At 59.0% G+C, this 25,425-nt stretch overlaps 13 protein-coding genes across 13 annotated transcripts; 6 read left to right on the top strand and 7 right to left on the bottom strand.

The window, feature by feature from the left end:
- Positions 1-443: 443 nt before the first annotated feature.
- On the bottom strand, positions 444-1,295 carry OSTLU_3117 (predicted protein; the record flags this gene model as incomplete). The annotated part of the gene is made up of 1 exon (XM_001419928.1): positions 444-1,295. A coding segment is annotated over one exon (852 nt), but the record flags the coding sequence as incomplete, so codon positions are not given.
- A 1,268-nt stretch (positions 1,296-2,563) lies between these two features.
- OSTLU_25149 (predicted protein) lies at positions 2,564-3,621 on the top strand (the record flags this gene model as incomplete). The annotated part of the gene is made up of 1 exon (XM_001420102.1): positions 2,564-3,621. One exon carries the CDS (start codon positions 2,564-2,566, stop codon positions 3,548-3,550), a length of 987 nt encoding a protein of 328 aa, XP_001420139.1. The 3' UTR covers positions 3,551-3,621.
- Positions 3,622-3,705: 84 nt separating this feature from the next.
- OSTLU_88434 (predicted protein) lies at positions 3,706-5,661 on the top strand (the record flags this gene model as incomplete). The annotated part of the gene is made up of 1 exon (XM_001420101.1): positions 3,706-5,661. The coding sequence occupies one exon, from the start codon at positions 3,706-3,708 to the stop codon at positions 5,659-5,661; it is 1,956 nt and encodes a 651-aa protein (XP_001420138.1).
- Positions 5,662-5,750: 89 nt separating this feature from the next.
- Positions 5,751-7,853, top strand: OSTLU_93346 (predicted protein; the record flags this gene model as incomplete). The annotated part of the gene is made up of 1 exon (XM_001420100.1): positions 5,751-7,853. One exon carries the CDS (start codon positions 5,751-5,753, stop codon positions 7,851-7,853), a length of 2,103 nt encoding a protein of 700 aa, XP_001420137.1.
- A 61-nt stretch (positions 7,854-7,914) lies between these two features.
- OSTLU_26142 (predicted protein) lies at positions 7,915-9,462 on the top strand (the record flags this gene model as incomplete). Its single annotated transcript, XM_001420099.1, has 1 exon — positions 7,915-9,462. One exon carries the CDS (start codon positions 7,915-7,917, stop codon positions 9,460-9,462), a length of 1,548 nt encoding a protein of 515 aa, XP_001420136.1.
- A 1,383-nt stretch (positions 9,463-10,845) lies between these two features.
- Positions 10,846-12,498, top strand: OSTLU_38326 (ABC(ABCG) family transporter: multidrug; the record flags this gene model as incomplete). Its single annotated transcript, XM_001420098.1, has 1 exon — positions 10,846-12,498. A coding segment is annotated over one exon (1,653 nt), but the record flags the coding sequence as incomplete, so codon positions are not given.
- Positions 12,499-12,638: 140 nt separating this feature from the next.
- Positions 12,639-14,820, top strand: OSTLU_94849 (ABC(ABCG) family transporter: multidrug; the record flags this gene model as incomplete). Its single annotated transcript, XM_001420097.1, has 2 exons — positions 12,639-14,295; positions 14,482-14,820. Coding segments are annotated over 2 exons (1,995 nt in total), but the record flags the coding sequence as incomplete, so codon positions are not given.
- Positions 14,821-14,925: 105 nt separating this feature from the next.
- On the bottom strand, positions 14,926-16,047 carry OSTLU_93344 (predicted protein; the record flags this gene model as incomplete). The annotated part of the gene is made up of 1 exon (XM_001419927.1): positions 14,926-16,047. The coding sequence occupies one exon, from the start codon at positions 16,045-16,047 to the stop codon at positions 14,926-14,928; it is 1,122 nt and encodes a 373-aa protein (XP_001419964.1).
- Positions 16,048-16,471: 424 nt separating this feature from the next.
- On the bottom strand, positions 16,472-17,227 carry OSTLU_26139 (predicted protein; the record flags this gene model as incomplete). The annotated part of the gene is made up of 1 exon (XM_001419926.1): positions 16,472-17,227. One exon carries the CDS (start codon positions 17,225-17,227, stop codon positions 16,472-16,474), a length of 756 nt encoding a protein of 251 aa, XP_001419963.1.
- A 536-nt stretch (positions 17,228-17,763) lies between these two features.
- OSTLU_1214 (predicted protein) lies at positions 17,764-18,846 on the bottom strand (the record flags this gene model as incomplete). The annotated part of the gene is made up of 1 exon (XM_001419925.1): positions 17,764-18,846. A coding segment is annotated over one exon (1,083 nt), but the record flags the coding sequence as incomplete, so codon positions are not given.
- An 826-nt stretch (positions 18,847-19,672) lies between these two features.
- Positions 19,673-21,316, bottom strand: OSTLU_26137 (predicted protein; the record flags this gene model as incomplete). Its single annotated transcript, XM_001419924.1, has 1 exon — positions 19,673-21,316. The coding sequence occupies one exon, from the start codon at positions 21,314-21,316 to the stop codon at positions 19,673-19,675; it is 1,644 nt and encodes a 547-aa protein (XP_001419961.1).
- Positions 21,317-22,344: 1,028 nt separating this feature from the next.
- Positions 22,345-23,367, bottom strand: OSTLU_3177 (predicted protein; the record flags this gene model as incomplete). Its single annotated transcript, XM_001419923.1, has 1 exon — positions 22,345-23,367. A coding segment is annotated over one exon (1,023 nt), but the record flags the coding sequence as incomplete, so codon positions are not given.
- A 228-nt stretch (positions 23,368-23,595) lies between these two features.
- On the bottom strand, positions 23,596-25,368 carry OSTLU_26135 (predicted protein; the record flags this gene model as incomplete). The annotated part of the gene is made up of 1 exon (XM_001419922.1): positions 23,596-25,368. The coding sequence occupies one exon, from the start codon at positions 25,366-25,368 to the stop codon at positions 23,596-23,598; it is 1,773 nt and encodes a 590-aa protein (XP_001419959.1).
- Positions 25,369-25,425: the final 57 nt, after the last annotated feature.

Raw genomic sequence — 25,425 nt, 5'->3', positions numbered from 1 at the left:
GCCGACGTAATGCGCGAAACGACGTGGTCTTGCCACTCCTTGCAGCCACCCCTGAGCTTTACGGTGTACTCACCCAGAAACTCTTTCCACTTTACATAGCGTTTGCCGTTCATCATTTCGATGTGTTCCGTTTTCACGAGCTTGTCGAACACCTTGGACCATAATATTTTGATCTTCAGCACCTTGGACAACCCGTCCGCCCACTCGAACAGGTTGATTAAGTACGAATGCTCGCGCCGTTTCGCCGAAACAGTGGACCAGTGGCGGTATAAATCAGCCTTGTTTTCAATAATGTACTCGCTCGCTTGCTGCGCCACGGCGTCGTTCACCGCTTCCTTGCCCTTGCGCTCGGACTTGATGCGCTCGTAGCCCAACAACCCAGTGCCCGATGGAATGCTCCAAACGAGCGCGTTTTGCGGCTGTGGCGTTCTATCACCGTGCATGAGTGATAAAATAGCCCCTTTATTCTCGCCAGTACCGCAATATCTAGACGCGGAGAACAGCGTAAACACCTTGCCGCCGTGGCACGTCTCGACACCGCCGGCCACGCACTGATGGGAGCGGATGATGACTTCTAATTTGTTTTTCTGCAGAAATCTTTCCGAGACGTCTTTGCCCCAAAGTACACCAGCGCCGCGATGCGAAGGCACGCTGCCTATGAACGTAGCCTCGGGATGCGGATCGCTCCAAACAAGTTCTTTGTACCATCCCACGCGCCTTTTGTCCACCGACACGCGCGCGCTCTCCGCCCCTCGCGGTAAAGTTCGCACTTCATCCACCGTCGCCCCCTCGTCGCACGGCGGGCCGCCGTGGATGACAAACACGGACTCATTCACCACGCACGCGTACGGTAACCAATCGAAGCAACTTTGGAACATCTGGAATACTTTATGATCGTACTTTTGTAGACACTCCTCCTCGAAGCCGCTGTAAATGTTGATGAACGCTTCTTCGTGGTTGCCGCGGTTGATGAACACGCACCGCGGCGACGCGAGCTTCAGCGCGCACAACAACAGCGCGATTTCGCACCCGTGATTACCTCGATCCACCAAGTCTCCGTTGAACACGTACTTCACCTTATCCGACGGCATCCCTCGCTCTTTCAGCACGAAGAGCAAATCGTGCAACTGTCCGTGCAAATCGCCCACGACGACGACGGATCCACCCGGCTCGGCGTTCACGTAATTCACGCTCTCTTCCTCCGCGAACCGCACCGTCGCCGCTTGTAAAATCGCCATCGCATCAATCAACGAAAACACGTTCCCTCGCTTCAACGAATCGATGATATCCTCCAACGCCGCCGCCCCGAGCGACGGCAGCGGCGCCTCCTCCTCCGCCTCCGCGTCGTCCCGTCCCTTCCCCCCCAACGCCCTCGCGATCCGCATCCGCGCCAACCCTCTCGCCAGCTTCCCTCGCAGCCCACCGCGGAGCCTCTCGTTCATCCTCACCACCAACGCCTGCCTCCCGTTGATCATCGCCTCCTCGTGTTCCTCCAGCGTCTCCAGCGCCGTCGTCTTCGCCCTTCGTCCCGCGTCCGCCCGCGCCTGATGCCTCCGATACGCCGCCTGAATCATCATCGCCGCGCGATCATCGTTCCCGAGCGAGCTCGGCGTCTCCAGCGCCATCGTCGTCGTCGCGTCGCCGTCGATTCGCGCGCGTTCGCCCCGTCCTTCCTTAGCGGTCGCGGTCGAATCGCGTCGCGCCCGTTCGCGTTTCTCGCGTTTCTCGCGCGTCGTCGCGCGACGGCGCGTTCGCGCGTCGCGCGTCGTCGTCCCGGCGCGCGCCGTCGTGTCGCGCGCGCGCGTCGCGTCGCCGCCCCGGCCGTCCGTCGGTCGGCGGATCGATGGATGATTCGCGTCGTCGGCGCCGCGCGCGTGTGATTTCGTCGTCGGCGCCGCGCGCGTGTGATTTGTGATTTCGTCGTCGGCGCCGCGCGCGTGTGATTTCGTCGTCGGCGCCGCGCGCGTGTGATTTGTGATTTCGTCGTCGGCGCCGCGCGCGTGTGATTTCGTCGTCGGCGGCGCATCCATCGATGGATCCGCCCGATCCGATCGATCGATCGATCGCGCGCCGACGACGCGACCGCACACGACGACGCGCCGCGCGCGACGCGACCGCCGACCGATCGATCGCGCGCGCGCCGACCGCCGACCGACGACCGACGACCGACGCGAGACGATCGATCGCGAACGCGCATCGATACGGGACGACGATGGCGACGACGACGGCGACGGCGACGAGACCGACGGCGACGAGACCGACGGCGCGATGCGCGCGAAGACGCGAGGGACGATCGGTGACGACGCGGGGACGGCGCGGAGGGGCGATGGGCGCGCGCGCGGCGGCGAACGGGCGCGATGGGGCGAACGCGAAGGCGGACGCGGACGCGGGGTTGGCGACGGAAGCGAACGGCGACGCGAACGCGGCGTCGATGGCGATGCCGATGCCGATGCCGCCGACGATGTACCCGCCGACGACGGGACAGGGGTCGCAGCAGTATTATTACGCGCCGCCGCCGCCGCCGGTGGCGAAGAAGTCGTCGGGGTCGGACGTGCCGGCGTGGATGTGGGTCGGGTTGGGCGTCGCGCTCGCGACGGTCGGCGGGAAGATTTTCGGGGCGAAGAAGCAAGACATGCAGTCGATGATGATGCAGCAGATGGTGAAGCAGTTCACGAGTCAAGCCGGGGGCGGGATGCCGGGCGGGATGCCGGGCGGGATGCCGGGCGGGATGCCGGGCATGCCGGGCATGCCGGGCACGCCGGGCACGCCCGGCGCGGCGGGCGGGTTTCCACCGTTTCCGGGCGCTAGCGCCACGCCGCCGGTGGACGTGAAGCCGAGTCCGCCGAAGCCGGCGGCGCCGAAGCCGGCGACCGCGGCGACGCCGACGTCGTCCGGTCGAGGCAGCGCGACTACGACGCAACCGACGACGGCGGAGGAGCCGAGCCCGGCGGTCAAGTCTGAATTCGCCGGTTTCGCCGACCAACAAACCCCGGTCGTCGAGCCGACGACGGCGCCGCCGTCGTCCAACCCGTTCTTTGACGACGCCGAAGACACCGCCCCCGCGGGCGCTGCGACGGATGACGTGAGCGAAGAGGACTTGCAGTACATGCAAGAAATGATTCGCAATCCGGAGATGCAAAAGCTCATGTACCCGTACTTGCCCGAGTTCATGCGCAACCCGGAGACGTTCGAGATGTTGCTCTCGAACCCGCAGTACAAGGATCAATTGAAAGGAATCATGCTTCAAATGAAGGCTGGAGGTATGGGTGCTCCGGGCGGCATGAGCATGCCCGACATCAACTCTCCCGAAGTGCAAGAGCAGTTTGCGCAAATGGGCATGAAGCCGGAGGACGTGCTCACGCAAATCATGTCCGACCCCGAGTTGGCGCAAGCGTTCCAAGACCCCAAGGTGCAGGCCGCCGTCATGGACTGCTCCACGAACCCGATGAACATCACCAAGTACCAAAACGATCCGCAAATCATGGGCGTCTTTGAGAAGTTGGCGGCTTTGTTCCCGCAAGACGTCTCGGGCATGGGCGGCGCGCAATAGACCATCGCGCGTCACATTAGACCGTCGCGCGTCTCAATTTCAACCATTGTTATTAATTCATGCGTCCACAATCCTATCGTCGTGATCGCCGCGCGCCCTCGCCGCTCGCGGTCCCGTCGCGCGCCGACGCGGCTGCACTCTCGGGCGGTCGCACCATGGCCCTCAGGCGAGTCCTCGTCGACCGAATCGTCCGTTCGTGCGCTGCGCGCGCGTTCGCGTCGACGAGTGCGTCTTACGCGTCCGCGCGAGACGCGCTGAAGGAGGAGAGACCGCCGACCGCGGACGAACTCGCGGCGATTCCGCGCGAGCGCACGAGAAACTTTAGCATCATCGCGCACGTGGACCACGGCAAAAGCACGCTGGCCGATCGATTGCTCGAACTGACTGGAGCGATAAAGCGAGATGGAAGCAATAAACAAGTCCTCGACACACTGCCGGTGGAACGGCGACGAGGGATCACGGTGAAGGCGCAGGCGGTGAGCATCCTGCACCGCGAGCCGAGCGACGGACAGGCGTACTTGTTGAACCTAATCGACACGCCTGGACACGCAGATTTTAGCTTTGAGGTGTCGAGATCGTTGAGCGCGTGCGATGGCGCGGTCATGCTCGTCGATGCGACGCAAGGGGTGGAGGCTCAGACGATCGCTACGTTTTATTTAGCACTCGATAGGAATTTGGCCATCGTGCCAGCGGCGAACAAGGTGGATATGACGAGCGCGGATGTGGAGCGAGTGGCGAAACAGATGGAGCGTGCATTCGGAGTTGAACGCGAAGACGTCTTAGAGGTTTCTGGGAAGACGGGTCACAATGCGGAGAAGGTTTTGAGCGCTGTGGTGAAGCACGTGCCGCATCCGTCTGGCGATCCAAACGGGCCGTTGCGCGTGTTGTTGCTCGATTGCCACTACGACGATTATCGAGGCGCGGTGAACATCGTGCAAGTCGCGGATGGGGTCATCAGAAAAGGGGATAAAGTGTCGTCGTGCGCCAGTGGTCAGCATTTCGAGGTATTGGAGCTCGGGATGATGACGCCCGAGCGGACGAAGACCGACGCGATGTACGCCGGACAAGTCGGCTACATGATCACAAACGTCCGCGACGTGCGGTCGTCGAAAGTTGGCGATACGCTTCACATGAAAAATGAACCCGTAGAACCGCTCGCAGGGATTAGACCGGCGAAACCGATGGTTTTTCAAGGACTATACCCGGTGAATTCCGATGATTTTGAAAAGCTCAAAGCGGCGGTGAGTAAGCTGACTTTGAATGATGCCAGCGTGACGGCGCAAACGGAGAACAGCACCGCGCTCGGCGCGGGGTTTCGGTGTGGATTCCTCGGTCTGCTGCACGCCGATGTTTTCCACCAGCGTCTACAAGAGGAATTCGGCGCGGAAATCATCGCGACCGCGCCGACGGTGCCGTATCGCATCAAGCACGCCAACGACGAAGCGTATATCGATTGCACATCACCGCTCGCGATCCCATCGGGTGGCTTCCCGTCCAAAGGCACGGAAATCGAAGAACCTCTCGTCGAGGCCACGATAATTTGCCAGCCGCACGTGGTCGGGAAGGTTGTCGAATTGTGCATGGACCGTCGCGGCGAGCAACTCGAGCAAAACTTTTTAGATGATTCGCGAGTGATTCTCCGCTACAGGCTTCCACTCGGTGAAGTCGCCGCCGACTTTGCGGATGAGCTGAAATCTCGCTCGAGTGGGTACGCGACGTTCGATTACGACGACGCTGGGATGGCGAAGAGTGACATCGTACGCATGGACGTTCTTGTCAACGGCTCAGTCGTCGACGCCTTGGCTACGCTCGTCCATCGCAGCAAAGCCCAGCGCCACGGCCGCGACCTCGTCGCGCGCTTAAAGGAAGCTCTCCCGCGCCAGCTCTACGAAGTCGCTCTGCAAGCCGCGCTAGGCAGTAAGGTAATCGCTCGCGAAACCATCTCCGCGATGCGTAAAAACGTCACCGCCAAGTGTTACGGCGGCGACATTTCACGCAAGAAGAAATTATTAGAAAAGCAAAAAGAAGGCAAGCGCCGCATGCGCCGCATAGGCAACGTAGACATCCCCAACGAGACTTTCGCCGGGATCTTGAGTAATAAGAGGAACTAGCCCTCGTAGCTGCAATCAAATCAATGCGTTTCGCGGAGACGCCCCCGCGCCCGCCCCCGCGCGCAACCGACTTCAAATTCGCGCGCGCGATGGCGCCATCCGTCGCGTCCACGCGCGCGTCGTCGTCGCGCCGGGACAAGAAGATACAACCCGGGGCGGTGAAGATACAACTCACCGCACCTACGCTCGTCGCGAGCGATCCGCGAGACGCGCACGTGGCGTTCAGCGTCAAAACGCGCGCGACGGCGAGAGAATACATTTTGCAATGCCGAAGTGAATTACGCGATGGACACGCCACGTTCGACGTCCAGCGGCGGTACGGAGACTTTGTCACGCTGCGAACGCGATTGCGGGAGTCGTATCCGGGAGCGGTGATCCCGCCGCTGCCGAAGGCGCCGGAATTGGAGGGCGAACGCGCGCGGACGACGGCGTTGGATGGCGACGCGTGCGAAAAGCGAAGGCAACATCTCGTGCAGTTTTTGACGCGATGTGGCGAGCACCCGATGCTGTATAACTCCACAGCGCTGTTGATGTTTCTCACGGAGAATGATCGAGGGGCGTTCGTCGATGCGATGGCGCGGCGGATGTTAGGGGCGGCGGTCGGCGGCGGCGCTTCAACGTCGAGCCCGAGCGCGGCGAATCCCTCGTGGTTCGGGCAGATGTTCGGCAGCACGCGGACGATATCGAGCGTGCTCAAGGATGAAGACCCGCAATATTTGCAAGTGATTGAGTACACGAAGAAGATTGAGGACCAGATTGTGGGCTTTCGAGAGAGCGCGAGAGAGTACATGAAACAGTTGGAACAGCGTGTGAACGCGACGAGGCTGTTGGAACTAGGAAAGAGCGCGCGCGCGATGGGAGAGTGTGAGTCAGGTTGGGGTCGACCTTTGGCGCGTAGAAGTAAGTGCGTGTCGTTGGGAACCGTGCTCGGTGCATTTGCAGATTGCGCAGAATCGTTGACTGGCGAGGACGCGCACGAGCTGCAAGTCGTTGAACACATGAAAGCGCTCAAGCGGGAGTTCAAGGATTGCTTGCGGATGCTCGGTGCGGTGCGAGAGACGTTTGAAGATCGTGCAGAAACGCTCTTACACTACGAAATCACGTGCGATCGGTATGACGAGGTGGTTCGCCAAAAAGGCAGAGCGCTCGCCACGGTGGATCCGGATTGTCTCGCCGCCGAGGCTTTGATGAAAGAGGCAAAGGAGCGATACGACATGATAGTCGAGCGCATGCGCGACGAGCTTCCTAGATTTCACCGGTTGTCAGGAAATGCGCTCACGCGCGGCTTGCGAGCGTTCGCCAGGGCGAGCGCGGACTTGGCGAAGATGGAAGCAGAGATGTGGGGCATGTTACTTCGTGATGACGATGCCTCTAATCGCGACGCTCCTGCGTCAAACGCGAACGGCGAAAACACTGCCCTGTGGCAAGCCGCTGAACTCGCGGCGGAAACACCATCGAGACCGCTGACGACGATGGAACGTGCGCGCATCGAGCGTGAGGAGCGTCGGGCGGATCGCGCGAGACGCCGCGCGGCGAAGGAGGAGAGAGCTATTTACAAACAATGGAAAGCAACGGCGCGCCAGGCCTTAGCAGAAGGACGTCCTGTGCCTCCACGCCCTGGAAGTTCTGCCCCTGTGGCGATGCCTCCTGCTTCGATGCAGGCGAGCGCGCCGAGCGCGCCGAGCGCTCCCCCTCCGCCTCCCCCTCCACCACCTCCTCCCCCTCCACCACCGCCTGGCGGGCACGCGCCACCGGACGAGAACGCTGCACCATCACCACCAAATCCACCGAATCCAAACGATCCGCACGCTATGCTCATGGCGTCGATCCAAGCTGGCGTTTCTCTTCGCAAGAAACAAGCGAGCGCGAGCGATTTCACATCCGCGACGTCCTCGGTGATCTCTGATTCGGAGACTTCGCCGACGCCCTCGCGCGGTACAACACCCCCTCCAGCGCCAACGCCACCACCGCCGCCATCCTCGCGTAACATTCCTCCGTCGCCACCCCCGAGCGTCGGCAAACCGCCCAAGCCGCCGCCGCCGCCGCGCTCGATTTCGCCGCCAAAGAAACCGCCACCGCCACCGCCACCGAACAAAGGTCTCGGCGAGCTCAACTCCGCCATAGCCGCGCAATTAGACCTGTCTGGATCACACCTCGGTGGTGATTCTGACGATTCCGATTGGAGCGACTAGCGCTCCTCGGTGTAACGTAGTCGTAGTCGCCGCGCGCGAGCGCCTCACAGCGCAACGCGCCATGAGCGCTAGCGCGCGATGGTTCACCGCCTTTCGCGCCGCGGCCGCGCTCGTCCTGGCCGTTCTCGTCGTCGTATCCGCGCACCGCTGGCGCGCCGAGCGGCAATCGTTCGATGACGGCGACTCGGTCGAGCCGAGCTCGCGAACGCAGATTACTTCAACCGTCTTCGTAGCCAAACCAGAGCTCGTCTGGCGCGCCCCGGTCGCGCTCGACGTCGCCGAACAGAGCATTCACGAGTCGTCGAACGCGCGCGATGACGCCGGCGCGACGAGCGCGGATGGATCGGTGGAGACGGCGCGAGAGTTGGAGACGGCGTCGGCGAGCGTCGGCGAGCGGGACGCGACGGCGGCGACGACGACTTCGAACGCGACGACGACGGCGACGGCGACGGCGAAGAGCGATGAGCCGTGCGCGCTGCACTTATTTAGACACGTCAGTAAAACGGGTGGGACGACGGTGCGGTTTTGGTTCGAAAGGCAGACGGTGCTCGGTGAGTGGGAGTATCCGATACCGTACGGCGCTTCGCGGGAAGAGTGGGAGGCGCTGAAGACGGCGTGGACGGACGCGGCGAGAGCGTACGTGAATGGCACGCGTGCAGTGCCACCGAGAACGCTCGTGGAGGTGAGAGGGCACTATCCAAATAGTTGGAACGCGCAGAACTTCGCGAATGTGGTGTTTGAGGATGTGTTGGCGATGAAGGAAGAGTTTGCGGATTCGTGTTCGGTGACGACGTCCTACTTGGTGCGGAAACCCGTTGATCAGTACGCGAGTTACTACGCATATTACGTGCACGATGGCATGGAGGAAGAAATAAAGAAAGAACAAGCGGGGGAGTCAACGAAGAACGTGTGGGGGCGTAGCTTGCACGAGTGGGCGGCGACGAAACAGGATATGCAAACGCGCGAGCTGTTGTGGGAGGAGTGCGTCCATCACTTGCGCGCGCCGACGTATGAGAAAAACGATAAGTGGACGAAAGACTGCATCACGGTGAGCGATGAAAAGTGGGCGCGGGTCGAGGCGCTCGTGGGGCAGTTTGATGTTGTCGGGACTACCGAACGTTTCAACGAATTTCTGCACGTCGTAGGGAAAATAGCTGGCGTGCGGGATTTGCGGTACGTCTTCTCCAACACCGGCACTAACGTGGATAAGGTAGACAAAGAAGCGCTCGAAGTGACCATCAAGAATGTCACCACTCGCGACGCCGCGCTGTACGCCTACGCCGACGCCGCGCTGAACGCAGCCATCGAGCACCACTTCGGTTCGCTCCAGACCTTTCGCCGCGTCGTCGATTCGTACGAAGCCGCCACCGTCAAACACGGCACTCGCCACTACATCGGAGGCAAGCCCGATTTCACTCCGAAATACAAATGGGTCAAAGCCGAAGATGCGAAACTTCAAGACGTGCCGACCGTGCAGTTACCCATGTGGGTCATGCCCGACGGCGGAGGTCAAGCGAAGGCTTACATGGTTCAAGAGAAAGTCGTGCTCGTGGAGAGAGAAAAAGCGAAAGCCATAAGAACTTGCATCAAAGGGTGCAGCTTCGACTGATCGCCCGGACACCGTAGACGGATGTTTAGACCACGGTATCAATATCAATAGCGCGCGCGGCGCCGTAGAATCTCCCAGCTCGACCGCAGAGTCCACCTCACCGCGCGTCGTCGTCGCGAGTTCGCGCGCGACGACGCGCGCGGCGATTCGTCGCGCGACGACATGCGCGCATCGCTCGGAAATGCGCGCCGGCGCGTCGTGCGCGTCGCGTTCGTCGCCGCATTGACGCTGGTAATCTGCGCAAAAGCCAACTCGATAGCCGACTCCCACGCGCAGTGCGCGAACGCCATCGCGACGACGTCGCCACCGTGCGCTCGAAGCACGATGCCGATCGCAACGTCGTCGCCGCATCCCGAGAACTGCGCGTCGTGCGCGGTGAAAGGGGATCCGAATCTTGGTTGCGGCGACGGTTGGCGCGGGACGACGTGCGACGCGTGTCAGACGCGATCGGTGTGTGGACAGAGAAAGGTGAATGGCGTCCTGAGAAGCGCGAGCGCGTGTACGTCGAAGTGCTGGACGCCGACGGAAGAGGAGCTGAGACCGATCGGGGACGTAGAGGGAGGAGCGGGCGGGAAGACGTTTTCGTGCGGATGCGGCGGCGACGCGAAGACAGATTCGTTTTGCAAGTTCCAGCCGAAGACGAGGATCGATATGCGAGTATTACCGGGCACGGTGTCGAATGGACGGTCGAAATACAAAATTGAAGTCGTGGAGTACGCGGGGATGCCGCGACAGGATCAAAATTTGGATGTGCCGGATAAGTACAAGTACGCGGCTCCAGCGGTGTGGGACGGGAACTTTACGCAGTGTTCGTTAACGATCACGTCGTGCATAGACCCGTTGCCTGCGACGGAGACGTGTGCAGTGTATGATTGTAGCGCGGGCGTGGTGTCGTGTCCGCCAACTTGGGTGGAGCCGTGCCCGGGGCGGAACGCTTTTGGGTGCGGGAGCATTCCAGACGCCCCCGGGCAAAAGTACTGGCAACATCCCTGCAATCCGCTGTCGACGCCAGGCAACAAGGGGATGAAATTTTGGTGCGGTGTGAATAGCACTCGTGAAGACGGGTCGAATGTGTGTTATTGGACACAAAGTGGCGTCATTCCGACGCTTGCGCTGACGTGTCACACTGGGAGCTGCGTGTACGAGATGGTCGACAGCGACGGGTCGTGCCCGATCCATTTCGACCCTCCTGTGTATTGGACCGGGGACACGATCACAAGAGCCGTGATGGTATTGATTGTTTTAGTTTTAGTGAGCGCCGCTTGGGCGTACGTCAAAGTTGAGGCCGGTCTTCGGTACTTTGAACACGACGTTGACATGAACGCAGACACCGAAGACGTGGTGGGAGGAGCTATCGAAGCTGTACGGCGATTCGAATCGACAATGCAACCGCGTGATGGACCATCGACGATATTGACGTGGCGTGGGCTGTATGTAGAGGTGAAGGGCATGAGAAAACGTATTTTGAATGACGTTTCAGGCATGGCTGGAAGGATGGACGACGTTCGTGGCGGCATGTGCGCGCTCATGGGACCTTCCGGCGCTGGAAAAACCACCTTGCTCGATCGACTGTCCGGGCGACTGTCTTCCAACGTATACGACAGCGCTGGTGAAATATTCATGAATGGTAAAGTCGCGTCAGTGGAAGATATGCGAGCGGTAAGCGGATATGTCATCGACGAGGACGTGTTGCCCGGAACGGCGACTGTATACGAGCACTTGTTGTTTCACGCCAAACTTCGGCTTCCAGCCGAAACAAGGCAAAGTACAATTCGCAAGCGTGTTCGAGCGACAATGCAGATTCTCGGCATCGAGAAGCTCGCTGACTCGTTCATTGGTGACCAGTTCCAGCGCGGCTTGTCCGGTGGAGAAAAGCGCCGTGTGAGCATCGCCACGGAGCTTTTGATGAGCCCTGGCATTATGTTCCTGGACGAGCCCACGACTGGGCTGGACAGTACGAACGCCGCCAAGGTAGTGGATATCCTGTCCGGTCTCGGCGCGATGGGCACGACGGTATTGCTGAGCATTCACCAGCCACGACCAGACATTTTCCGACTGCTTGATCGCGTCCTGGTACTGAGTGGCGACGGGAGCGTTGTTTACTCTGGTCCGTCTGCACTCGCTTCAGCGCACTTCAACTCCATGTCGTTCGTCAGCTTGCCTTCCGCGGACTTGCACATCGCGGACTACATGCTGGACGTCGTGCTGAAGAGTCCCCGCTCGGACGTAAAGCGCATGGTGCAAGCGTTTGCCGAGAGCGACATAGAGGCTACAAATAAAGTTACGCACACGGAGCTGTGCGCACAAAGATTCAGCGTCTCCCCAAGCTTGCTCTCTATTGACGGCGATGCAATCGACGACGTCGATAAGAAGCACACAGCGACGTTTAGAACGCAAGTCAAGCTTCTTTGTGGACGGTTGCTCCGGCAAATGTACCGGCATCCATTTTTGATTTACGTGCACTTCATTTCGTCTTTCGTCGTCGCTTGCGGTGTCGGTGGGATTTTCTGGCATAGTGGTACAAATCAAGGAGGTATCCAAAATAGGATGGGCAGTTTATTCTTCATCTTGCTCTTTTTGACATTAATGTCATTGTCTTCGCTGCCGGTTTGGAAGGAGGATCGTTTACTCTTCAAGAGCGAAAGAGCGAGTCGAGTATACAGCGCAGATGCATATTTCGTGAGCATGCTATTATTCGATCTGCTACCAATGCGTGTCCTGCCTCCGTTTTTCTTCGGATTCTTCTCGTACGGTATGATCGGTTTGAATGAGGGTGGTCAGTTGAATCTGTTGAAATTTGTCTTCGTGTTGATCCTGACGAACATCGTCGCTACGTGTTTGTGCATGGCGGTCGGCGCCGCGAATCGGAACGTATCTGCGGCGAACATGGTTGCTTCGCTGTGCTTTTTACTCGCGATTCTTTTTGGGGGGTTCTTGCTGAACAAAGACCACATTCCGTGGTATGCACGCTGGATCGCCGACTTGAGTTTCATAAGTCACGGCTACGAGGCGCTCGTCGTCAACGAGTTTGTCGACAATCCATTGACATTCACGCTTACTCAAAGCTGGAGCAACGCCAGTGGCACCAGCGGACCGAAGCTTCCAAAGCAAATTCCAGTCCCCGGCGAGAAAGTGCTTTTCACGTTCGGGTTTCATCCGTATCTCGCGCCCTGGGATGTCACGTTTCTGATCGCCGAAGGCTTCCTCTTTGCATTTGGTTGTTACGTCTTCCTAAAAACCTCCGCGCAAGACTCAGATTCGTTCGATGGAAGGGTGGATGGTTACAATAATAGTGGCACGTCCCAAATAGTAGATGTTGCGGATGACTTTGCCGATGCGCGCGAGCGATTTGCACATCAACCAACCGACAGTCTCGTATTAGACAATACCGAAAGCAATGGATTGTTTTCGAGCGCTCTTGATGAAGAAGATCTATCACTTTCACTTTTAAGCGAGAGTGGCAATGCGCGCGAGCCGTACATCTTGTCATGGGTTGACGTAGTGTGCACGTTGAAGTCTGGGCGCCGGGTGTTGAAGAACGTCACGGGCGTGGCTGGCCCAGTGAACTCCATAGGAACGTCGCGCGATGGTTCGATCACCTGTCATGAGCAACATGCTGATTTATTCGCCATGCTTGGACCATCGGGTGCTGGGAAAACGACGCTGTTGGATATTCTTGCAGGGCGAGCACCATCCACGCATGTTATTCGCGGCGACATTCGTGTAAACGGACAACCCATGGTGTCATCTCAGATTCGTCGCCTGAGCGGATACGTTACCCAAGACGATGTTTTGCCAGGTAACGCAACTGTATACGAGCACTTGTTGTTTCACGCCAAACTTCGGCTTCCAGCCGAAACGCCTTTAGATGATATTTGTCGTTGCGTGGACTCGACGATGCAGATTCTCGGCATTGAGAAGCTCGCTGACTCGTTCATTGGTGACCAGTTCCAGCGCGGCTTGTCCGGTGGAGAAAAGCGCCGTGTGAGCATCGCCACGGAGCTTTTGATGAGCCCTGGCATTATGTTCCTGGACGAGCCCACGACTGGGCTGGACAGTACGAACGCCGCCAAGGTAGTGGATATCCTGTCCGGTCTCGGCGCGATGGGCACGACGGTATTGCTGAGCATTCACCAGCCACGACCAGACATTTTCCGACTGCTTGATCGCGTCCTGGTACTGAGTGGCGACGGGAGCGTTGTTTACTCTGGTCCGTCTGCACTCGCTTCAGCGCACTTCAACTCCATGTCGTTCGTCAGCTTGCCTTCCGCGGACTTGCACATCGCGGACTACATGCTGGACGTCGTGCTGAAGAGTCCCCGCTCGGACGTAAAGCGCATGGTGCAAGCGTTTACCGAGAGCGAGGTCGCCGAAAGCGCGTTGCTCATCGCGGACACCTTGACGATTCGATACGAAGATTCCGATGAACCACCGTTGATCGTACCGAAATACGTTAGTCCGTACGTCAAGCAAGTGTGCTTGCTTTGGCAACGGCTCGCAAGAGTGACCTTTCGTCATCCGTTTTTGTTGATGTTGCACTTTGCGTCTACGGCAGGCATGTCAATCGCACTCGGCTTGATTTTTTGGAACAGTGGACGAGACACGGGCGGGATACAAAATAGGATGGGCAGTTTATTCTTCATCATTCTGTATCTGACGCTCATGTCGCTCTCCTCTTTGCCGATATGGAAAGAGGATCAAATTCTGTTCAGACGCGAGCGAGCGAGCGGTGTGTACGGCACCAATGCGTACTTCACAGCCGTCGTCCTCTTCGATGTCGTGATTTTACGCGTCACTCCTCCCCTATTGTTTGCATTCATTACCTATTGGATGGTAGGTTTGCACGCCAACCTGACGAATGCACTGTGCTGTGCGTTGATTTTGATCATGACCAATGTCGCCGCGTCGGCGCTGTGCATGTGTGTCGGTATCGTCAGTCCGAGTAACGCCTCCGCAAATGTCATTGGTCTTCTTGCCTTGTTGATATCCATTCTGTGCGGCGGATTCTTACTGAACAAGCAAGATCCTCATTCGGGCGGATCGGTCGCGGTGACATGGCTCGAGGATTTATCCTTCGTCAACTACGCATTCGAGGCGCTCTTGATAAACGAGTTCCTCGACGCTGGAACATTTTACTTTACGCCGAAGCTAATCGATTCTAAACCGACCGATACGCCTCCGCAAGAAGGTCCCATCAAAGTCCCCGTGGATGGCAAAGAGGTACTGAAGTTCTTTAGTTTTGGCTCGACGCACGAGGTATTTTCCCACGACATCACGGTTTTGTTCACCATCATGTCGTGCTATCTCGCGTTGGCGTTCGTACTCCTCAAGGTGTCTCAGCGAGACGCTATGTACTAGTGTACTGAAAATGTAATTTTAGATTTGATACAGCCGCTTCAGTTACGTTACAACATAGTTGGGTACATGCGTGTGCGGCGCGTGCTTGCGTGCGGTGATACTTGTTTAACGATCTTCGTCCTCCTGTCCCTCTTCGTTTTCGTCCTCCGTGACTGACCCGTCGACGAATGACATCGTGCGTAATGGCACGAGCTCCTTCACCACGATGAGATGATCTTGCTCGTTGCACCAGCTCCGAGTATCCACCTTCCATCCATCGTCTTCGAGTTGGCGCAATGCCGCTGTCGCCTCTTGACTCGCTCTCAGCGTGTCCTCCCACGACTTGCACCCTGAAAAGTTAAGAAGCTCGAGTGGATCGACTTCTTCGTGAAGTGAGTTGACGTTCAAACCAACCTTGAGCATGTACTCGACCGACATGAGCTTGGGCGTGAATTCTCCGAATGGTTTCATTGACAGAGTTCTCCCTAAATCATCCTCGAGCCAACGCCAGTTGCCTTCGACGTCTTGCGCGCAGTGCAAGCCTTTGATCGGATCGAAATCGTCCCCGCGACCGTACGAAATCTCAATCGTGTATTCGCCTTCATCGTCTTCGTCTTCGTCATCAGAGTCGTCGTCCTCGTCCATGGACCCAGAGTCAAAGCTTGCTGTCGCGCGGCGCCAGGCCTCCATGTCGCGCTCGTCCTCATCTTCGTCCTCGTCCGGATCGATTCCGAGAAACGCGAGCGCCTCGTCGTACCCTGGAGAATCACAATCCAAGTGATACACAGTCACGTACTGCCCGAGCAAATCGCCCACGGTGTTCGGCACCTCGCTCGAGCACAACTCCTTGAACGCCTCCACCGCATTAACGTACTCCACAAGCTTGATCATTTTCTCATCCTCGCTCGACGTCGGTGACTCTAAATCCCACTCTTTCTCTTCGATAATCAATTCCATGCGTTTCTTCTTCAACGCAAAGCTCTCTTCGCGAGCATCCACGACTACATTTTCGATGAAATCCGCCGTCGACCCCCCTTCGGCGTCGCTAGGCGCCTCCGTCTCGGCTTCGCCCTTGGACTCCGCCGCCATCGTCTGCGTCTTCTTCTTCCCTTCTTTTTTCTCATCGCGCGCCGACGCATCTTTATTAAGCCCTCGACTCGCCCTTCGTCGCCGTCGCCGACCTCCAACCTCCTCGTCCTCCTCGCCGTCGTCCCGCTCGCCGCGCTCGCCTCTGTCCCCGTCGCCCATCATCGCGCTCGCGCGCACCCCACGCCGCTCACGCGTCGCGCGTCGTCCCGTCACCGACCCAACGACGTTCACATTCAACACTTCACCGCTCTCGACCGCGCGTTCGCGTCGCGCGCGCATCACCGCGCGCGATCGTTCGCGCGCGCATGATAACGACCTCCGGGACGTTTGAATATTCTTCGCGTTCGCGCTCGACGCGAGCGCGCGCGCGGCGGACATGACGCTCGCGCGCGCTGCTGCGGTGCGCGCGAGTGTCGCTTCGCGATGCGCGCTCGAGACGCGCGCGCGTCGCTGTGCGGGGCGCGCGCGCGCGGGTCAAAGGCTGGAGAAAAATATCTTGTGTGGATAGACTTAAGATTTTTTTCGGCTCGCAACTCTGGCGAGGCGTCGGCTAAGAAAGGCTACGCGGAAGCGGGCGGAAGGGCTAGTCGTCCATGACGTTGATGCATGCGTCGTAGGCGGCGCCGGCCTTGTCGAACGCCCCGAGATCGGTGTAGACGTCCCCGAGTAAACCGTACACGGCGGAGTCGCCTTCGCGCTGGTTCAAAGCCGAGGAACGCGGGAGATACGCCTCGAGCGTGCTCGCGGCGTCGGCGAACTTGCGCTGCGCGGCGAGCGCCATCGCGTAGCCACGGCGAGCACTCAACTCCGCCGCGCCGTCTTCTGCGCGAGTGGCGACGTCGATCGCCTTGAGGAATAAATCCGCGGCGCGGTCGTTGTGGTCGCTCGCCAGCGCGGATTTCGCCGCGTTCAGCGCCTCGCTCGCCTCAGAATCTCCATCCTCGCTCGTCAGCGTTTTGTCGCGTTCGTCCAATTTCGCCATGATTCCTCGCATCTGCGCGTTCAATCGCTCGATCTCTTCGCGCCGTTTACGCAACATGATCCCGTTCACCGTGGCGCCGACGAGCGCCACGCCCTCCAGCGCGGCGAACGCCGGCCAGTACTGTCGACCGAATTCCTGGAACTTGTTCACCGGCGGCGCAGGCGCGGGTTTCGCGGCTACGAACGCGATCTCATTCGCGCGATTCGCGGTGGACGGGCGCAGGTGCGTCAACGGGGCGTCACCGGACGCGCGCGCGTGGACGCCGATGGATCTCGTCGAACTTCGGTCGACGGCGGCGCGCGCGGGCGTCAAGGACGCGACGGCGCTCGCGCGCGAGATGGACGCGCACGCGAACATCGAACGTCGCGATCGGTGGGGGTTAGTGGCGTCGGGCGGCGAGGTGTGCGGCGCGGGGCGGGCGGTTACGGATTTCTTCGGCGCGGCGAAGCGAAACGGTAGTAGTTGGCTACGTCTAATGATGCTAAATACAAGACGCTAACGCGCGTCTGTTGGTACACGAAAGAAAACAAAAAAATGTCAGTCGGTCGAAAAGACGCCGCGGCGAGGGGGGAGAAAAATCACGCCGTCGTCTTCCGTCTTTGAAATCGCTCAGTTGCCTATGCTCTGCACTGCGTAAGAGGGCCGGGCTCCATCGCCCCAAATCATTCTAGCCTCAGTTGGTAATTCCAGCTTTGTAAAGGTATGATCATCACTGCGATCGTCGATTGACAGAAGACTGCGACTCGAAGGAACGAAAAAAAAACGATCGAAGAGGATTGAAATACGCACCCGCTATATAACCGTTTTGTACACAAGAACAACGCGAAGCTGTCCTTCTTTCACCCATTCTCTTCGCCGACGTCCACCCACGACGCCGCAGCGTCGGCGCTTTCTTTTGTATAGCTATTCGAAGCGTGTTTTGGAACAAACTTGAACGACGCGTCGGGTTTGCCAAGCCCGCAAATTTCACTCAACTCGAGCCAATCTTCGAGTCTGTCGCTCGCGAGTTTGGTTTCGAGGTCCGATCGTCCGACGTAACGCATCGGACGCAAGTGGAGTTTCGGAACGACGTTTTGCTCCAATAGTCCTATTGGGACGTATCGATGGGTGTAACTCATCCACTCGAGGAGATAGCGGCGCGTCTTCTCCACTCCCATCGAGTCGCTGCCCCAGTGTTCGAGCCCATATTGGCAAAAGTCCTTGAACAAATCTAATCGCTCATTGGCGCTTATGTCCCAGTGACGCTGCTCTTTGATTTCAGTCATGAGCCAGGGCTTGATGATGGCACCGCGACCGATCATACACGTCGCCACTTTGTTGTCGGCGACTTGGGCGTTGTAATCTTCGTACGTGTACACATCTCCGTTACCGATGAGTGTGAACTCGCTCTTTGCCGCCACGTCGGCGCAACGATGAATGTAAGACCAATCCGCGAGGCGCGAGTAACGTTGCTCACGAGTGCGCCCGTGTAGAGTTGCCGCAAACGCTCCCCAAGCTTTCGCTCGCGGGATGATGTCGTGCGCAACGTACTTCGAGGGGTCGTCAAAGTAGCCCATGCGGAGCTTGATTGTTACGGGGGTCGAAGAAACCGCCGCCATTGTCCGTACAACGTTTTTCAATCGATCAGTATCGCGCATGAGACTGCTACCGGCACCCTTGGCGCAAACGCCGTCGATTGGGCATCCCATATTGACGTCGATGAAATCACACGAGACTTCGTTGTCGATCAATTCCGCACACCTTGCCATCAGATCTGGATATCCACCGCAAACTTGTATACCATAGCACTTCTCGCTTGGGTGACGACGAAGAAGCGCCCACTCTTTACGATCCCCCTTGAGCAAATTACTCGCCATCGCCATCTCTGATACGGTAATGTCGGCGCCGAGATCGGTGCAAACTCGCCGAAATGGCAAGTTCCCAACCGTCGTCAACGGCGCCACGTACAGCTTGCCCTTGAAATCGAGTTCTTTGCGCCTCTCGCGCGTATTCACGCACCCAGGCTCAAACGGTCCCAAGAAGCCTTGCTTGCGATCGAGTTTACCCTTTTGCGCAAACGACAGGCACTTTAACTCGAGCTCGGCTTTTGCCAGCGCTGCATCCGAGCGCTTGAACGGATACTCATTCTTTGAAAGTCGTTTCTGCATCGCATCATCGAGTAAATTCGTCGCAAAATCCACCTTTCGAGCGCTCGTCAGCTTACCATGACTCGAAGCAAATCTACAACGCACGCCGAAAGGGCACTTTTCATTTGCCGCGGTGACGAAGACGCACGCCGCGCCCTTTACGTCGTTCGGCTTCGACCGCACGTACGCCTCTAAGTCGTGTGAGTACCCACACCTCTTACCTAATTTACAAACCTCCCCTTGCACCGTGTAACGACACAAATCATTCCTTCTTTGTTCGGCATTCCGTCTCTTAATCATGCGCAAGCTCTCGCCGCGTCGGTCCCGGTCTTGCCCTCGCGCTGCATTCTCCCGACTCTCTCCCGCCACAGGGGCTTCCGGTTCGGTCGTTTGGTCCGGTACGAGCGCGTGACGCGCGATCGGAAGCAGTCCACTCGTAATGAGAGACGCTGCTCGCTCGGAGACGCCCGCGTCGGATCGTTCTTTGCGTTTGTTCGTCGCGACGAGCGCCGCCGCCGCTTTTTCGGCCGATCGCGATGACGAACTCGACGACGACGACGACGACGACGACGACGCGCTCCAAGACGAGCTAGACATGTCGCCGATGGATTGTCTGCGAGCGTGCGATCACGCCGTGTCTGACATTGGCGACGTTTTGCGAAGGTTCAAGCGTCGGCTAGTGAAGCGGCGCCTCCATTTTGCGCTCGCGCTCGCGCTGTATCTTGGTATTGTTCCCGATGACGAAACAATGCTTCTTAAAGCCCTTGATACCGCCGCACAAGACGATCGCTCGAGTTGTGATGCGAGTGTCGATGGCGCGGATCAACTGTGCGTCGTATTTTTGACACATGACGCCGCACATGAAACCGTACTTGGAGTCGTCGTCGAGCTTGGAGACGATGCACTCGGGCAAATAAATTGAAGCTTTGATGCAACATGGCATGACGGCCCACACGGCGTCTTGACTTTTGGCCATCTCTACGGCGACTTTGTTGGCTTCGTTGCACCCATGAAGGGCGACGACGAAGCTCGATGCGTTGACGAGCGCTCTTGCGTCGTCAATGTCACCCAAAGTGAAGACGATGTTCGACAACGCTGGCTCCTCGTCGTCGCGCACATCCTTTGGTGCCGTGCTCGCGTCATTCGTTTCTTCCAATCGGTTGCTCGCGACGAACATTTCTTCGGTATCCCAGTCAATCGCACCCACGGTCCAAGGCTTTCGCGTCATTGTTTTGCGCATTTGCTCAAATGCATGACAGAACGCAAAGAAAGCTGCCCGTTTGGTGTGATCGAACGAGCGCACTGTACGCGTCGGAAACGCGTACGCAAGTAAAACGCCAACGAGACCGTGGCCGCATGCGAGATCGAAAAACGTATCGTACACTCGTACATCGTCCATCGAACGTCCAGCAGTGGATTCCGCAGAGTTTAAGTGTCCAAGAATCACATTGAAGCACTCGATGGATTCAATCAATTCTTTGATTCTCAAGTAATGCGGCGCGCTCTGCTCCATCGCGAGCACCACACCCGCGAGCTCAGGCATCGCAGGTATCGCCGTACTTAAGTACTCCAGCAATCGCACTCGAAGCTTGCCATCTAGATCGCTAAAACGCGTATGCGTGGAGAGACATTTCTGTCGCATTGGTAAATTTTCCAATTCGGCCATCTTCCAACGCTTTCGCGGCTCCTTTTTTGACACTTTATCGGGTATTTTCGGCGCGCTTCCGCGTAGCCCACGGACGTAAGCGTCGTCATACTCACCCTTATCATCTAATCTTGCGTTCAAGACTCGCTCGGGCCATTTCGCGGACTTGGTGCGAAACGTCGTCCCGTGAAGCGCCGTCGCCGCCGCCGCCGCACCGCTCGCACTTCGAAATCGAACCACCGCAAACCCTCTGAATTCGCGATCGCGATCGCGTCTCGTCTTCGGTCTACACGGTCCAAACACCCCGACGCCGATATCACCGACGAGTTCCTTCGCCGCGTCCACGCCGGCGTCGCGCGCTTTTTCTACCACGAGCGGCGTCAGCGCCGCCTTCACATCCTCCGGCCTCAGATCGACCGGTAAGTTCCCGACCACGACGCAATGCGCGTCGACCACGCCTTCGGCGTCGGCGTCGCCGGATGACGCGGACGCGACGGTGCCGCGCGCGCCGCCCCACGACTTAATGGCTTGCAGGTCGGCGGTCTCCAATATCTCTGCGTTGAACGCGGCGACTTTTTGCCGAATGCTCGGCGCGCGAGGGCGCTTGGCGAGCTCGGCGAGCTCGCGCCTGCGCTCGTCTTGCTTGAGCGAGCGTGCGTAGCGCTTTTGACCCATGATGGTGCGTTGGGGACTGGTGACGGCTCGGGGCTCGGCGGTGGCTTTTACAAATGGTCGTTCTTCTAGTCGCTACGGAAGGCCTGCAAACGTCGGCGGCGCAGGTCGGCGGCCGGACCGTCATCATCGTCTCGACGAATGGGTTGTGCCGATGTCAGAGGTGTTGTGGTCGCGGACGCGCTGGCCGCGGACGCCGCGACTGGCTCGTCGTCCTCGTCCGCGATTTCCTTGCCGCGAGAGCCGGAAACCGCTCTGGTGGCGACTTCGAGCTCTTCATCGTTCGCTTGAACCTGAAGCGTGGCCATCTGCGCTTGTAATAAGCGCACCTGGGCGTTCAAGGCGTCTAAAGTGGCTTGACGCTCGGCTTCGACAGCGACACGGACCGCCGGCGACGCGTCGCGAGGCATGGGCGAGAACGAAGGGCGCTGAGTTCCGGGCGAGGGCAAAGGAGATAAAGGTGCGAGCGCACCAGAGGCGTGCGCAGTCGCGACCTCAACGAGTCCAGGCGTGCCAAATGGAGCGACGCTCGCGAAAGCGAGCTGCGCCTGCGCGCTCGCCGCGGCTACCGCCGAGGCCACGGCGGTGGCGACTCGGTGCGATGACTCTACGTCCATTGTTTCTGATGTCACGTTGCGGGCTTCCTGCGCCGCGCGTGCTGCAGTGAAAGCCTCTGGAGAACTCCAAGCGCGCGATGGTGTGAACTGTTGCTGCAGTTGCTGCGCCTGTCGAGGGTGTTCCATCGGTGACGTTTGGAGCGGAGTTCGCGGTTGTGAGCTGGGCGGCGTCTGAGGCGGCACTCCCTCCGGTGGTCTGTTCAGAGTTGCGGCATGGCGTGGCACTCGATCACGGGTGGCATCATTTGGTGCCTGCACCCCCCTGCGTTGGTCGCGCGCAAACTCTTCTACCTCGCGGTCCAACTGCGCAGCCACCTCTGGCGGTACGTATCCGGCTTGCAGCTCTGGCGGTAAAGGCTGCCACTGCGCTTCTTCCGCCGCTTCCCGCGCAGCGTTGGCGCGTCGTTCGCGTTCGGGTAAGACAGACTGTCTGCACGTCGGGCACGCTTGCTGGCGTTCCAACCAAGACCGAAGGCAATGCAAATGAAAGGAGTGTCCGCACGGCAACTTCTTCGGTTTGCTCCCGCCTTGCGCGTCCACTTCCATATTCTCTCGGCAAATGATGCACACGTCGTCCCCCGTGGATAAGTCCTCGGCGGTGGAATCAGGAAATCGATCGTTCAAATTTGCAGTCACTCGACGGTATCGAATGAACTCTTCCACTCGCTTTCTAAAGTTTCTAAACGTCACGTACAAATCTCGAACGAGGTGCACTGGCATCCCGTAGTACGCAAAAATGATCAAAAAGAAGACAAAGTACACAAAGAGCTGTAACAAATCCGTCACGAGCTCAAGATAAAACACACACGTCCCTTTGCCTTGCCATTGTCCGTCCAGCATTCGATCAGCGCTAATGATCAAGTACTTTGCGAACCCGACGAAGAGCTTTGTGGCGAGAATCACGTACTCAAACCCAAACAACAACAACACGCTCGGTCCGTTCTCGATCGTGTTCCCGACGATGTAGCTCAGCATGCTCAAATCCACCAACAACAACGTTCCCATGAACGTCGCCAGTCGCACGTGCGTGAACCGACTCAGCGTCGGCGCCGTCTCCGTGTACTGCACCCTGTCCTGGTACAACCAGTGAAACGCCTTCACGAACAATAAGCTCACGAACAGCGCGACGAACCGCGAGTTAAACTCCTCTCGAAATATTGTCATCGCTAGGCACGTCTCCATCACTGCGTCTCGCGTGCGTTCGTACAACCGCTCGACCTCCGCCTCCCGAAGCGTCCCCAGAAACGTCGCCTTGACGGCGTGCGCCAACACCAACATCAAAGCGAACGCAAAGTTTCCGATCGCCACCAGCGCCGCTTTGCTCGTGCTCAGGTACACCATCGCCGGAAAGTATTGTTCCCGCGTGTACAGCGCGTGCGCGACGACGCACGTCACCGCACCGGCGCTCAGCGCGAGGTATTTCGGGAGCGCAAGCATGGTTGGATTGTCGTCGACGTCGCGTCGCTGCGTCGCACCGTGGGCGTCGTGGCGCGAACGGCGCGTCCAAAACGACGCGCGACGAGAGTGATCTTCGCTCGCGCGCGCGTTCGGGAGTCTTGAGCGCGCGCGCGAGGCGTAGACTGCGGCGAGAGCGCGCTTGATCTCATCGTAGGGAGGACGCGAACGCGCGAGCGAGTCTCGGGATTACAAACAAAGTCGACATGACTACCCGTGCCGTGCATCTTTGACCGTTCGAAGCGACTCGCGGTTGATTTTCAAAGCCGCGCGAATCTGGGTGAGGCGATCGTTGAGCTCGCGTTTGCGCTCGCGCTCGAGCATGTTTCGACCTGCGCCGAGCGGAAGCTTGTTGAGCTCGGCTTCTATTTGGTCTCGATCGAGCGCGAGCTTCATGTGCTCGTGCTCCAAAGCTGAAATTTTAGCCATCCATTCGTCGTAACTTAACGAACGCTCCAATGGCTCGGCGGGAGGGACGTAGCGTTCGCCGGGTCGAGGCTGAGAAGGAGCGGGGCGCCGCGCCGGCGGTTTGGGTTTGGGCGCGTCGACGCCCTGCATGTCGTAAAAGAATCCACTCCCTTCTCGCATTCGTCGCTTGTATTCCGAGTTATCGAACATTTGCACGCGAGTAACAATCGATGGTGCGTTTACTTTCGGATCCGCCAGCGGTGCGGAAGTCTGCTTCGTCAGCGCAGTGGTTTGTGTAACTGTATGCGCCGAGATTTTGGGCTGTGCCACCTGCGGCTCCAAGACTGGTTCCAAAGGTGCGCGCGTCGGCGCGGGTGGCGGTACGTACGCAACACTCGCGTTAACGTTTGCTCGATCGACGCTTGTCTGCGTATGCGCGGCGCGTACTTCCTTGTGCAACTCTTTGAGCTCTTGGTTTAAGCGCGCATTTTCATTCGCCGCGGCGTCGTTGGCGCGTTGCAAAATCTCATTTTCTCGCGCCGAAGCCTCGGCGAGCTGATGAAAACGTTGCGCAGACTTGCTCGCCTCGAAACCTCGATCTTCACTCTGCGCTAAACGTTCGCTCAAACGTCCGTTCTCTTCCTCTAACGTCCGGCACTTGCTCTGTAACGCCAAAATATCGCGCTTTGTGTTCTCGTTCGCGTTGTACGCCATGCGTTCGCTCACCGCCCTCTTCTCCACCGTCCTTCTGAGCTCGGAATCGTTCACTTTGAGCTCCGCGATTTCCATTCTATACTTTTCCCCGTCCCTTCTCGCCTCGTCCAGGGCGTCCGTCAACTCGTCGACTCGTCTCTTGAGCGCGAAGACGACTTGGTTCAACTCGCCTATGTCCAAATCGCGCGCCTTCAAGCGCGCCTTTGTTTGCAAATATTCGTGCTCCGTCGCCGCTGCGCGCTCCGCCTCCGCCGTCGCCGCCGCCTCCGCCGCGCTCTCGCGGCGCTCGCACGCGCTCAACGCCGAGCTCAACCGTCGAACGTGCTGCGTCAACTCCGCCACGGCGTCCGACTCCCGCGTCGCCGCCGTCGCCGCCTCGCTCGCCCACGTCGCCCGCGTCGCCGCCTCTCGCGCGAACGTCTCCACGTCCTCATCGTCCACGTTTAAATTCAACGTCGGCGCCGTCCACGCTTGCGGAAGCGTCCTCGGCGCCGGCGCCGGGTCGCCGTCCCGCGCCGCGAACTCGCCGCGCCAGCCGCGCGCGACGTCGCCCCCAACCTCCCCATCCTCGTCCTCTCGCGCGCGCTCCTCTCGCGCGTCGTCTTCGAGAAATGCGCTCCGCGTCGTCGCCTTCCGCGCCTGCGCGCGCGCGCGCTCGCGCTTCGCCTCGCGCACGCGTTCGAGCGCGCGTTCGAACTCGGCGTCGCGAACCGCCGTTTCGGCGTCGTCGCGCGCGCGCACGGCGGCGTCTTCGGCGAACGACACCCACGCGTCGTCGTCGACGTCGTCACCGTCGCTCGCGCCGGGCGCGGCGCGCTCGACCGAGAGCGACGGCCAGCGCGGCGCGGCGGGAGTCGTCATGTGGCGCTAACGGCTTTTTGCTCTTCGACGCGTCCGCGAACGAGAAGCGCTGGATTA

Source organism: Ostreococcus lucimarinus, chromosome 10, assembly GCF_000092065.1.
Source record: "Ostreococcus lucimarinus CCE9901 chromosome 10, complete sequence".
Classification (NCBI taxonomy): Eukaryota; Viridiplantae; Chlorophyta; class Mamiellophyceae; order Mamiellales; family Bathycoccaceae; genus Ostreococcus; species Ostreococcus sp. 'lucimarinus'.
Note: the sequence above shows the minus strand (reverse complement) of the source record. Positions and strands in the feature narration are given on the sequence as shown.